The 14,211-nt window shown below is 38.1% G+C and overlaps 1 protein-coding gene across 18 annotated transcripts in view; it reads right to left on the reverse strand.

Annotated features, from left to right (window-relative positions):
- Window positions 1–14,211, reverse strand: part of PPHLN1 (periphilin 1) — a 234,885-nt gene that overhangs the window by 80,548 nt on the left and 140,126 nt on the right. For all 18 annotated transcript variants that reach the window (XM_053554755.1, XM_053554769.1, XM_053554766.1 and 15 more), the window contains one exon: window positions 3,086–3,291. In XM_053554755.1, coding sequence (XP_053410730.1) covers window positions 3,086–3,291 — 206 coding nt within the window. The remainder of the gene's footprint in view (window positions 1–3,085; window positions 3,292–14,211) is intronic.

Here is a 14,211-nt window from a genome sequence, read left to right on the forward strand (position 1 = left end):
CAAGCAAGCCTCCTGCCTCATCCTCCCTAGTAGCTGAGACTATAGGCATGCAAACCATGCAAACTAATTTTTCTATTTTGTAGAGATGTGGGATGGTCTCGCTCTTGCTCAGGCTACTCTTGAACTCCTGACCTCAAGCAATCCTCCTGCCTTAGCCTCTCAGAGTGCTAAGATTACAAGCAAGAACCACCATGCCCAGCCCTCTCCGTTAACTTTTTACAAGATGATTTTATGTAACTGTTCTATACACATGAAAGGAATACAGAGAAAATTTTCATAGTTCAGCCCAAGTAGTTAAGGAATCAACCAAGGTAACATGTAAAGAAGAGTTTTCCCAGAACAAACGTTTTTCCTGATTAAAGAACTTTCCTTTCAAAGATAAATGGCCAAAGAAAATAAACCCGCAGAAATTAATAAAGTCATATGCACTGTTTCATTCCATTTATCCCATGTTTTAGTCTCCCAACTTTGTTATCTTTTCATCACTCCAGATTTTAAAGGTATTAGACCTCAAAAGATGGAGAAAGTATATGGAGACCCTAAGACAGGGGCACTGCACTGTGGCTTACCCATATTTCATCTCAAGATTTTAGTTTTAGCCACTAAGTGGCTGAAAGCACATCAACAGAGAGAATATGCTCTTTCCGGAAACATGCTTTTGAGGGAAGATGGGAAAATAAGGTTAATTCATCAATAACTATCTGTAATCACTTCACTACAAGCTGCCAAAGTCTTCATAATCGGTTTCCAAACATACTTTCCTCCTCTTTAATCAAACCATTATTAGATTTGGATTTAAGTCATTATACACATTAAACAAAAAAGTTCTTAGAGGATATCTGGTTAATTTTGGACATGTTTGTATATAGGAGCATTCATTAGAGCTGAGACGTCGTTTGTCTTCTTGAGGGTGTTTTCCCCCCTGGTGGTAGATGTGGGGGATATAAAAGCAAAAGAGAAGATTCTTGTTAACATTAAACTTCACAGTAGAAAAACTTCTATTCAAGTTACCTACAATTACCCAGAACTATCCTGAGTACATTTTAAGCTGTTTCTTTTAAATCCTTCAAAATATATTCTTACCTCCTACATGATCATTCACATACCCATACACAAAAATATGTCTTTTGGGAAGCCCCATTCTGCCTATCTTTGGAAATAATAGACGATTGGTAAATGTTTGCTAAACATAAGAATCTAGCAACAGCTTGCACAGAAGACAATCTGATGGAGAGAATGCCAGGAAGACTATGTTAACCAGTGTGATGAAAGTATGTCAAACGGTCTGTGAAGCTAGTGAATGATGCCCCATGATCATATCAATGTACACAGCTATGATTTAATAAAAAAAAAGAAGACAATCTGATGACTCCTCTCATCATGCAGGAAGCAAAGACTGTTAAATTAAAATTCTTGTTATTAGAAAAAGATAGTTAATAAGAAGGAAGTAAAAAAGAAAAGAAAAAAGAAGGCCGAGTGCAGTGGCTCATACCTGTAACCCTAGCACTTTGGGAGACCAAGGCAGGTGGATCACCTGAGCTCATGAGTTCAACACCAGTCTAAGCCAGAGCAAGGCATCTCTGAAAATAGCTGGGCGTTGTGACAGGCACCTGTAGTCCCAGCTACTTGGGAGTCTCAGGCAAGAGGCTCACTTGAGCCCAAGAGGTTGCTGTGAGCTATATGCTATTGCACTCTAACGAGGCTGACGAACTGAGACTCTGTCTCGAAAAAAAGAAAGAAAAGAAAAAGAAATATCTTGGCCATTTCTGTATCTTGGCTCATAATTCCTTTTACTTAGACGTCATTTCTTCACTTGTAGAAATATGAAATAAAGCTCAGTCCAAATGTCATCTCCTTCATGATATGTTCTTCCATCCCCACAGCAAGAATTAATCTCTCACTTTCACACGCTCATTTCATGTTAACTCACTTACCACATACCAATTCTTGTATCAAAGTCACATTTTATACATAGTAATATAGTGATAAAGTGATCAGCTGGTAGAAAATATACGTGCATAGATTCAAGTAGAGAAACAGGGACATCTTTGCATCTAGCACAATGCAAGGCACAAGAAATGTTTTGTGAATGCACATCACTGTGGGCTAGTCTACAAAGATAATAGAAGAATGCTTTATCTAGAAAAGTGGTTGTTTCATTTATATGTCCCAATACAAGCAACTCAGGCAGAAGAGTTGCTGTGAGTGCACAGAATGGTTATGCATGTCTAGGCACTCCAAACTTTACAAAGGGGCCATGGGGGTTAGAAAGAAATGTAGTTAAGGTAGGTTTTAGCTCTAAATCAGCGGTTCTCAACCTGTGGGTCGCGACTCACAGGAACTGTATTAAAGGACTGCGTCATTAGGAAGGTTGAGAACCACTGCTCTAAATTCTCCAAGGCGATGCCGTATTATTTAGAGAAGATAATTGATATTTCTTTCTTTCTTTTTTTGGAGACAGAGCCTCAAGCTGTCACCCTGGGTAGAGTGCCATGGCATCACAGCTCACAGCAACCTCCAACTCCTGGGCTCAAGCGAGTCTCCTGTCTCCGCCTCCCAAGTAGCTGGGACTACAGGCACCCACCACAACACCCAGCTATTTCTTTTTTTTGGTTGCAGCCATCATTGTTGTTTGGTGGGCCAGGGCTGGATTCGACCCCGCCAGCTTCAGGCGTATGTGGCTAGCGCCTTAGCAGCTTGAGCCACAGGCGCCGAGCCGATAATTGATATTTCTAATGAAAAATAGAGTATTAGATATATACAGACACATCTAATGATAGAAGAATAAATAGGTTGGAATTACAGAAAATGAGTCTATAACTTCAAGGCATGATTACAAAGACCTCTTACATGCTGAAGAATTTAAAGGTGAAATGTCACACAGATTTGTGACTTCAAATAATTCGAAAAAATGTGTAGTGTTCATTATACTATTCTTCCAACTTCTCTATAAGTTTCAAGTTTTTCAAAATAAATAGTTAAAAAGAAAATAGTATCTCTTATGATACCTAAAGGCAATCTAACTTTGTACATTCTCATCTATAGAGCTTGTGAAAGGAAAAGGAAAAGTCTTAAAAATACATACTTCTATGTTGAGACTGATGGAAAGAGTACGGTTTGCTTCTTTCTGGAGAGTAGCTTCTACTACTGGAGCCAGACCTGCTGTGTGGAGAATCCTTTCGGCCTCCAGGTGATTCTCTGAAGAACGAATTATCCCTTTTATGAGGAGACCGGTCTCTCCCATAATGAGAAGAGTAGAAACCTTTTCTTCTAAAGCCATCTCTCAAGCCCCTTTGGAAAAAGAAACATTTATACTAAGTTGATTATATTTTGTATCCTATATATACAAACACAATGGCAAGAACTCTGATAATAAAACTATACTTTGCAATCTTGGTTCCCTTTTCTACCATCACCTAACTGCTGAACTAAGTTAAATGAAATTTTATCAGTGAAATATGATTTAAAATACATCCTTTTTCATAGTTTGGAACAGAACCAAATGGCTAAGTGCAAAAGTCACTTTATTCTAAGCAAACACAAATTCTAAAATGTAAAAAATATATAGCCATATTTTCTCTACTTCTCTTTGCCATTAACAATACACCACCCAGCTACCATACTCTCAAAGACATCTAGGAATGCCAAAGATATATTTCATGTTTCTTCTAAGGCATAGAGAGTACTAGTTTAGTGGTGTGCAATTTTGTACCCCAGGGGCAATTTGGCAACATCTAGAGGCATATTTGGTTATAAACGGGGGGTGGGAGGTGCCACTGGAGGCTAGGGATGCTGCTAAAATCCCACAATGCCCAGGACATCCCCCAATACACATAAATGCCAAAAAACTATTCAGTCCAAAATGTTAGTAATGTCAGTGTTGACAAACCCTGGTACATACCAGTTAAATCTTTGCTCTGTGAATTTGCACCCTTAGTAGATAGATTGTTGTTCATCTCTAAATATCAACTTTTAAGAATCATCTCTACTTTTATCAATTAAATTACTTTATTAAACAGTACCATTAATTCAAAATGCCAAGCCCTACTGGTAAAACCTCATAAAATGAAACCACCTTTAAAATGTTAAAGCAAATCAAAATTATTAAACCATCAAGACATGAACCTCTATTCAAAGAACACTTAACATCAAAAAGGTTTTAACTGATGATTTAACAAATATACTTCCATATTAAAATTGAAGAATATTAAAGTTTACACAGAAGAATATCAAAATACAAACCAAGGGCATGGAATTTCAAGTTCTTGGAAATTCAACTTTAGCATACTGATTGGCAGTCCTCAGTATATAAAAAGGCCATTGTCCTAAAGTTCACTTGAACACTAGTAAACTTTTCTTCTTCTTCTTTTTTTTTTTTTTAAAGATTTCTCACTATGTTGCCCAGGCTATTCTCAAACTCCTGGCATAATGAAGCTGGGATTACAAGCATGAGCCACCATGGCCACTCCAGCTGATTAATACCCAATATACATTGCCTCTGCAGACACAATTAAGTTTCCCTAAGAAAATAATTTAAATTCATTTATGATAAATGAGCTTACATATGATACTAATATTGAAATAAACAAAGAATTCTAAAATATTCAAGTTTAATCTCTAAAACTAGAGGGGTGATACTAACATCACTCACTGGCTAGCCAGTTACAATGCTATATGCATACGTATTAAACAAACAGGTTTCAGGAACTATACCACATGCTGGGGACTTGATGGTGGACAAAATGCATGCAGTCACTGCCATCACAGAATTCTCAGCCTAGTAGGATAGGCTGACACTAAACAAATACACAAAGCATGTGAATGCCATCAAGAATGGGTGCAAAGACACTGATTAGAGGCCTGTTTAGCCCAGCCAAAGGACGGTGGTAACTTAGATGGGGCAGGAGCAGGGGAGGGTCACAAATGTTACATGCACAAGAATGTACCTTTTAGACTCAATGGAATGTGGTTTATGTTTCATTAAAGTTACTGGGGATGCCAAGCGGATTCCCAGAATTCTAGTATGAGCGATTAGTGAAATGAGAAAACAAATATGAAAAATGGAGATACAGGTGAGAGATCCACATTTAGACAGAAGCATGTTAAATTTAAGATATTCATGTAACATCTAGGCAAGTAACTAGAGATACTAGTCTCAAGTTCAAGGAGAGCGCTAGGTTATCAATATCAATTTATTTGTAGATAGGCAGTACTTAAAGTCATAGGCATAGATGAAAACAAAGGATTAAAAGAGCAGAGTGCCCAGAACATAAGGCTAAACATCTACAACATGAAAAGAGAAAGGGGATATCAAAAAAGAACACAAGAACAGCCAGAGAAATATGAGAAAAACAAAAGTACATTGTCAGGAAAGCCAAGGAAAGAGTATTCCAAGAAAGTGAATAAAAGTTTCCCACATTGAAATTAAATGAGCTCTTAACTGTTAACTTGCTTGGGGGATAGAGAAGAGCAGGGCCACTTTCAGTAGAAAGATTGCCTCCCTTTTCACTACAAAGAAAGAAAAAATGCTGAACCTAACTCTGACACCAGATGGCAGTACTATCACAGCAGTGCAAAGTCATCAGAATGGTCTGGGCTGGCTGGATACACCTACTACGGGATATACATGTTGGATGTTAACAGTCACAGTTTTCTCTTCTCCCCCTCACACCAATCCCTCCTACTGTTCACCAATTTATGAAAAACACAAGTCATTACATTTTGTAAGTATCCTCTTTGATAAGGTGGTAATATAAGCCAAGTCATTTAAGGTGGTAACATAAGCGAAGTCATTTTTTCTGATATTTTTGTGTGTATGCATAATATATATATAGTGTCTACTATATGAAAGACACCGTGAGGACTGACTGCAGCTTTGAAAAAGCTTAGAATGTAATTGGGGAATGGGAGAGGACTTAAATGGGGAGTAAATGGTTCAAGAAGACTATAGCTAGAATTCATAAACAGAATATATATTAGTAGATGGAAAACTGATCCAGGTCTTTAAGGAGAGGTCAGATTTCTTTTTCTTTTTTTAATTGTTTGGGATTCACTGAGGATACAAAGAATTAGGTTACACATATTACAGTTGTTAGGTAAAGTCTCTCTTGTAATTATGTCCCACCCCTAAGAGATGTGCCATACACCATAACTCCCCCATTCCCCTCTCCATGATCTCTCATTCCTTTACCCAACCCCTTATATTAGATCATCTAACTGAAAGCAAGCCACAAATGTGGTAGCCATAATTAAAGTAAAAAGAAACAGGTCAAATTAATTTTTTTTTTTTTTTTGAGACAAGAGTCTCATTTTGTCATCCTTGATAGAATGCTGTGGTGTCACAGATCAAAGGAACCTCAAACTCTTGGGCTCAAGTGATTCTCTTTCCTCAGCTTCTCAAGTAGCTGGGACTACAGGTGCCCACCACAACACAACAGTTATTTTTAGAGACAGGGTCTCATGCTGGTCTCAGAACTCTTGGCTCAAGCAATTTACCTGCATTAGCCTCCCAGAGTGCTAAGACTACAGGTGTAAGCTATGGCACCTGGCCAGATCAAATTAATTTTAGCAGTTTTTTTACTTAACCAAATATAGAGAAAAGTGTTAACATCTAATCAATATTTTTAAAAATTTAGTGAGATATTTTACATTATCTTTCTCATCCTAAATACAGAAAATCCAGTGTGTATTTTTTTTTTTTTTAGCTGTGTCCTTTTTTTTTTTTTTTTCATAGAGACAGAGTCTCACTGTATCGCCCTCAGGTAGAGTGCCGTGGCGTCACATGGCTCACAGCAACCTCTAACTCTTGGGCTTACGTGATTCTCTTGCCTCAGCCTCCCGAGTAGCTGGGACTACAGGCGCCCGCCACAACACCCGGCTATTTTTTTTTGTTGTTGCAGTTTGGCTGGGGCCGGGTTTGAACCTGCCACCCTCGGCATATGGGGCCGGTGCCCTACTCACTGAGCCTATACTCATAGAATACATAAGTGTGAACAGGCCATATTTAAGTGCTTATTCAATACACACGTGTGGCTAGTGGCTCTCACATAAGCCTAGATTTAGATAGTGGAAAAAGCATTTTAAACTTCAAGAAAAAATAGAGGGATTGAATGGTATTATGTGAATAAGCACTAAGTCATCAGAATAGTGAGACCTTAAAAAAGAAGTGACTGAAAAGCAAAAGCTTTTAGAAAATTTTTAAAAGGGAAAGGATGATTATCAGCAAATACTGCAGAGTTTAAGGCCTAGTAGTTAGTCATGTGACCCATTCAAGTCAAAAGTCCAGTAAAACTATAGACACCAAAACAGACTATAAGAAATCAAGACATAGTTATTGATGAAGTTAAGCCAATTACTTTTTTCCCCAAAAAGGTTGACATAGGGAAGACAGGAGAGAACTGGAATAAGTATTTTGAGGCAAGGGGCTCATGTGACCATTTCTGAAGATGAGGGAAAAGGCTAATTTACTACAGAAGGGGAAACTGATAATCTAACAAACAAAAACGTTAATAGGTGAGGAGCCAAACGTCAACATGAGAGAATGAGACAAAGGGAGTAAGTAGAAGAAAAGTCCAAGGAATAACTAGGGTTAAAAGTAACATCAAACCAGTATTGCAAGGCAGATGGGATAGAGAAGACTGTGAGCCAGAAATTACAATCATCAAGGAAGAAAGAATGGAGTCCTGGAAACTTATAAGAGAATACCAAGATGAGGACAGGATGCTATAAAGGGGGAAGTTTAAAGATGACACTGGAACAGCAGTTTGGAGAAAGTAAAAAAGGAGCAAAAAATATTCCCAGAACTCATCTCAAAAATCAAGGAATCAGGAGACAAGTGAGTTGGGAGAAAAGTGGTTTTATCCCTGCGAAGTTAAGTTCCAGTTATAGAAAAGAGATAAAAAGAAAGAAAGAGAAGAATTACACTTTTGAATACTATAAAGGATTCCAAAAGATGCTCAAAGACCAAGTCTTTGCTCTCATGAAACTTATAATGGATTAGGGAAGACAAGTATTATCAGGAAAGGGAGATGTGAAGGTTATTTTAGACAGTCAGAGGAGACCTCTTTGAAAAGCTAATACAGAACCGGCTAGAGCACATTAAAGGGACAGATTCAAGAGGATGAGCTCAGAGAGACAGGCATAGGCCAAGCGATGTAGCAGGAGCAGATGGGATGTCACTGAGCTTGATGGAGGTAGTGAAGAGATCTGATTTATGTTTACAGTCCTCACTCAACCACTCTGTGAAATGGTGTAATATGAGTCAGAGGGCTTCCTCAAGTTTACGGAATTACACAGCATCAAAATTTCCACTACATATAATATTAGTCTTAAGTGTAGGGCTTAACAGAACAATGACCTAGTGGAGGAAGGAAAAGGGCAAGTTAGGGCACAATAAAGCCCTCTGTGAGCTCGTCTCCTAAGTATCAAAAGACCTTTCCAAGTAACTGTTAACAACTATATTAAAAGATGAACCATACCTTGTGGCACATGCCTGTAATTCTAGCTACTCAGTAGGACCACTGGAGGCCAGGAGTTGAAGACTAAGCTGAGCAACATAGCAAGCCTCTGTTTCTAAAAAAAAAAAAAAACAAAATTAGCTAGGCAAGGGGGCACAAGCCTATGGTTCCAGCTACTCAGGAAGCTGAGGCAGGAGGATCACTGGAGCCCAGAGTTTGAGATGGCAGTGAGCTATGATCATGCCATTGTACTCTAGCCTGGGTAAGAGAGGAAAACCATGTCTTAAAAAAATAAATTGTCAGAAAAAAACAAACAAAACTGACAATATCAAATGTTGTCAAGGATGTGAAGCACCTAAAATTTACATACCTTGCAGATGGGAATATAAATGCTCTGGTAAACAGTTTGTCATTATCTACTAAGGTTGAATTCCATTCCTAGAGCTATCTGAAAGTGTTTTAGTGTGTAGAAATGTGCACCAAGTAGCCAAAAACAGAAAACAGGAGAACAGATTTTTAAAAAAATTCATACAATGGAATATAACACTGAAAATGAAGGAATTTCTCCTATATGCAATTTGAGGAAACTCACAATGGTAAGCTGAAAAACAATCAGACACAAAAGAGTATATGACATACAATTCATTCACAAGTGGCCCTTATTTGCCCCAGTTCTGCTACACAGATTTCAGTTACCACATAACACCCATCTCCCTTTAAGATGGTTCAAATTTCACTTACCACACGTATATCAGCCATGAGTATTGCATAAAGTACAAACTTTGCTGCTAGTTCTTCAGTCCACAAATCACTACATGAATAATAAGTGTATATCATGATCAATAACCAGTCACATCACATAGTGACTGGTCACTGTGCATCTGTTATTCAGTGTGCACAAACAGCAAAACATGTTGTCTCCTTATCTTGCAGTGATAAACCCATGTGAAAAAGGAACTGACCAACAAAGACGAAATACAATCGAGAAAAAAGAAGAAATAGCTGACTGTGGGATGAATGCTGATGCTGCTGCCCTTCAAGAGACTCCAGATGCACAGCCAGAGGAGCTTATGAAAGTCAAACTTAATTGGCATGAATGACAAAAATGAACGGAAAAGTTGAAAATGTCCCAGAGGAAGTGATGCCAACAAAAAACTTCCAATTAAAGGAACCCTTAGAGCTATTTCCTGACAATGAAAATGCAAAGAATAAAATGTTGGGAACTAAATTCCAAATTTAGAATTCACCAATAAGGTGCTTATTTTGTGTCTTAAGTTATATGGTGAAAGAAAACATGTAGTGTTCAGACTACTCTTACATTTTTTCTCAAGGAAATAAAACTTTCTCGATGTTTCTAATGTTTTACATTACACTGTACTAAAGGAACATTAGTTTATGCCATTTCTTCCTTTGTATGTATGTTTATAATTAAGTCACAATAATTTTAATTTTTCCCATTGACTATTAAGATTGCTTTAGTCAGAATAATGACTACCTATGGAGAGGATGAAGAAAACAATTGAGTAGGGGCATGAGGGAAGTTTTTGGGATGCAAGTAATATTCACTTTCTTAACCTAGACTGTAGTTATACTAATGGTAAGTCAGTGAGCTGTATGTCTTGATTTGTGCACCTTATATATGTTACATACTCTAATAAGTGTGTATTTAAAAGAAAGGTTTTATATCATTAGAGTAAAAAAAAAGGAAAAGCTATTTATTTTCCTCTAAAAATGTGATATATAAAAATGTAACTATCATTAACATGAACTGAAAAGATTTTTTTTTTTTTTTAAGAAAATGAAGAGAACTTTTTATACATAAGAAAAGGATGGGGCGGTGCCTGTGGTTCAGTCGGTAGGGCGCCGGCCCCATATACCAAGGGTGGCGGGTTCAAACCCGGCCCCGGCTGAACTGCAAACCAAAAAATAGCTGGGCGTTGTGGCGGGCGCCTGTAGTCCCAGCTACTCGGGAGGCTGAGGCAGGAGAATCGCTTAAGCCCAGGAGTTGGAGGTTGCTGTGAGCTGTGTGATGCCATGGCACTCTACTGAGGGTGATAAAGTGAGACTCTGTCTCTACAAAAAAAAAAAAAAAAAGCAAAGGATGTATCATTTCTAATATTTATTTTAATGAAAAGCAAATTATATAATGAACTACTGTCTGGAAACCATAGCAAAGCACTTCTTGCCAAATCCCAGAGAAGTCATCCTTGACATCATCGGCTACCAACAGAGTCAGGCCATCTTCCTAGAGGATCACTAAAAGAGTCACTGCCCCTGGGGCAGACTCCTTCATCTGCAGATAGTCTATCTGCAAAGGCAAATCTTCCAATATGTCTCAACCAAGAAATCATCCAACTTTATTTTTGTTTTTTTTTTTCTTTATTTAGAAAAATACTATGCTGGGTGGCACCTGTAGCTCAGTGAGTAGGGCGCCGGCCCCATATCCCGAGGGTGGTGGGTTCAAACCCAGCCCCGGCCGAACTGCAACAAAAAAATATCCGGGTGTTGTGGCGGGCGCCTGTAGTCCCAGCTGCTTGGGAGGCTGAGGCAAGAGAATCACACAAGCCCAAGAGCTGGAGGTTGCTGTGAGCCGTGTGACACCATGGCACTCTACCGAGGGCAGTAAAGTAAGACTCTGTCTCTACAAAAAAAAAAAAAAAAAGGAAAAATACTATGCCTTACCACAGCAATTCTTAACCTTTAATATCATTTAAAATTTAACATATTGTGATGCTCTTTACCCCATTTACAGGAAAAGCCAATGAACAGAAAGATAACTTAAAAGACACTTTAAAAACAACCCTTTATTTCTGTGTACTCACCCATGATTTTAATTGCATATACTGCATAGTTAATAGACATTTTTCTATTAGTAAAACTTTTGACATACTGTTTTTAAATATTTGTATTTCATACAGTATAAGTCAAAAATATCATTACTGCAAGACTCACCTCCATTTTAACTACTTCAACCCTAAACACTACCATTACATTCAAGAAATATTTCTACTTCCACAACAAGGAACTAAGTAATTCTGACTAATCTTCCTGCTGAAAAAGTCTAGAAAAACTGGACAAAAAATGTTCCTAACCAATTTGTTCAAAATCACCAGAGAGCTATAACTTGACTTTGCTTTATATAAGACTTTGTGAAAGATGTAGGAATGAACTACAGAACCAATACGCAGAACTAGGAGGCCCAGAGAGATAGGCCTGTCTTTTTAGGATGCTTTTCCCTTTCTCTATCTGCCATTTTAGAAGCATTAGCTGAGAATAAGAAAAACTGAGAAATAAGTTTGATGGCTTCATAGGATTAGGATTGCCAAAGTAAGAGAATTAAAACCACAAAAAGCTATATAGTAAGAGGAGGGTGAATGAATGACTAGCCTAGCTTCTCATGATCTAAAGCCCTAATGGTTTAGTAATCCATTGGATTGCTAATGATATTAGCCCTCTGAAATACTCAGAGGTTTCTGTTTTATTGACCATTATTTAAGATCCCTTAAAATTACTTAAGCCATAAAATCCTGTTTTTCACAAAAACCTATGTACTTAAAATCATAAGTAAATTTGGGCGGCGCCTGTGGCTCAGTGAGCAGGGCGCCAGCCCCATATACCGAGGGTGGCGGGTTCAAACCCGGCCCTGGCCAAACTGCAACAAAAAAAACAGCCGGGCGTTGTGGTGGGCGCCTGTAGTCCCAGCTACTCGGGAGGCTGAGGCAAGAGAATCGCTTAAGCCCAGGAGTTGGAGGTTGCTGTAAGCTGTGTGATGCCACAGCACTCTACCGAGGGCGATAAAGTGAAACTCTGTCTCTACAAAAAAAAAATAAAAAAATCATAAGTAAATTTAAGCTAGTTTTCGTGATTTTTTTTTTAAGTTAGATACTTTTAAATACAGAATTTTTCCTTGAAGAACCGCAAAAATTAAAACAAATTAATTGTTGAGTATTTAAAATGCAAAACATAAAACCTCTATACATGTAGGCTAAAAGAATTAAAAGGAATAAAAATGAGAGAATATAATCACTTTATCCACACTATTTTTTAAGTGTTAGTTCCCACACTCATAAGTAACTGTAAAATGCAACCAGTATCAACTAGTATAATTTCCTTTGTGTAAATATCATCTTGATGTAAGAAAAAAAAATTTTTTTTAACCATGACCCTGAAGCATGCTAAACAGAGCATGACTATACTGGAGACTTGGCACATTTTTTTTCTTTTTTAAATTTTGAGACAGAGTCTCACTTTGTTGCCCTAGGTAGAGTGCCGTTGTGTCATAGCTCACGGCAACCTCCAACTCTTGGGCTCAAGCCATCCTCTTGCCTCAGTTTTTCTATCTTTAGTAGAGACAAGGTCTCCCTTTTGCTCAGGCTGGTCTTGCTCAAGCTATCTGCCCACCTTGGCCTCCCTGAGTGCTACAATTACAGGCGTTAGCCACCAGGCCCAGCCTCTTGGCACATTTTTAATGCTATTTCATAAATCACTAGGTAAAAACTTTGCACCTCAAGTAAGATAAAGTTCTACTTAATCATGCAGAAAAAGTTTACATCAAAAGCCGTCGACCTATACGTTCATAGCTATGCTGAAAACGATATATGATATATTTAATACAATGAATTATAAAGCAAATTAAGAAGAGCTTTTGATGAAATATAGGTAACAATACAATTAGAATGCTTATTTATGAAGCCTCAAAAAACACACATATTGACTGGACTGATGCTTTTCATTATCAAAATGCACACAGCTTGAGAGTAAAGATGGTGTCTTTGGCTATCACAAATATTTCAGCTAAAATGCCTGGCATACATGTATAACGAAGGGACAGTCATCTAGAGAAAGGAGGATGGAAAGAACTAACCCCTCTAAGGCACTGTCTCTCAAAATGTGGTCCTTGGGCAATTTCAAAAGCAGATTTGAGGCTTAGATCCACTAATACACATCCCCAAGGTAATTCCAGCCCCTCACACTAGTCAAACCAGATAGGCTGCGATAGACCCCTCAATTTCAGCAGATGTTCACTGGTTAAGAGTAAAATCCACTAAAGAGGGAAGAATATAAGGGGAGAGTAAAGGGAGAAAGCATTTTACTATTTATTCACGACCTCATTTTTCTTTCCTTTCCACATCTAAATATGCAAAATATTCCACGCAAATATTGGCTCCTTCCATCCTTGTCAACAGGAGCTTCAAAAAGGAGTTCAGATGCCAAGAATCATTCTGAGAAAGCAGCTGATAACTAGCAAGGCAAACTCAAGAATAAGTCAAGTACAATCTTAAATATGGATAAACCAGAGGAACTGTGACTTAAGCTAAGAGATTTTTCCCTATACCTTTATTCTATATTAACCAAAAATCAAACAACTGTCTTTGCACCTTGAGCTGAGATTAGACATTTAATAACCAGAGCTCTTATAATTTTGAGATGGAGTTTCAAGCTGTTGCCTTGGATAGAGTGCCATGCTGTCCCATAGCTAATAGCAACCTCCAACTCTTGGGCTCAAGCCATCCCTTTGCCTCAGTTTTTCTATTTTTAGTAGAGACAAGGTCTTCCTTTTGCTCAGGCTGGTCTCGAACTCATGAGCTCAAGTGATCTGCCTGCCTTGGGGATACAGGTGGGCAGATCGCAGATACAGACTAAGTATTCCAGACACAGACTAAGAGCACTCGCAAATAGAATATGTTAGGAGTAGATACTTCATCTGTGTTATTCAATTCAATCTCTAATGCCTAAAACAGTACCTGCTTCTGGA

This window comes from Nycticebus coucang, chromosome 12, assembly GCF_027406575.1.
Source record: "Nycticebus coucang isolate mNycCou1 chromosome 12, mNycCou1.pri, whole genome shotgun sequence".
Taxonomy (NCBI): Eukaryota; Metazoa; Chordata; class Mammalia; order Primates; family Lorisidae; genus Nycticebus; species Nycticebus coucang.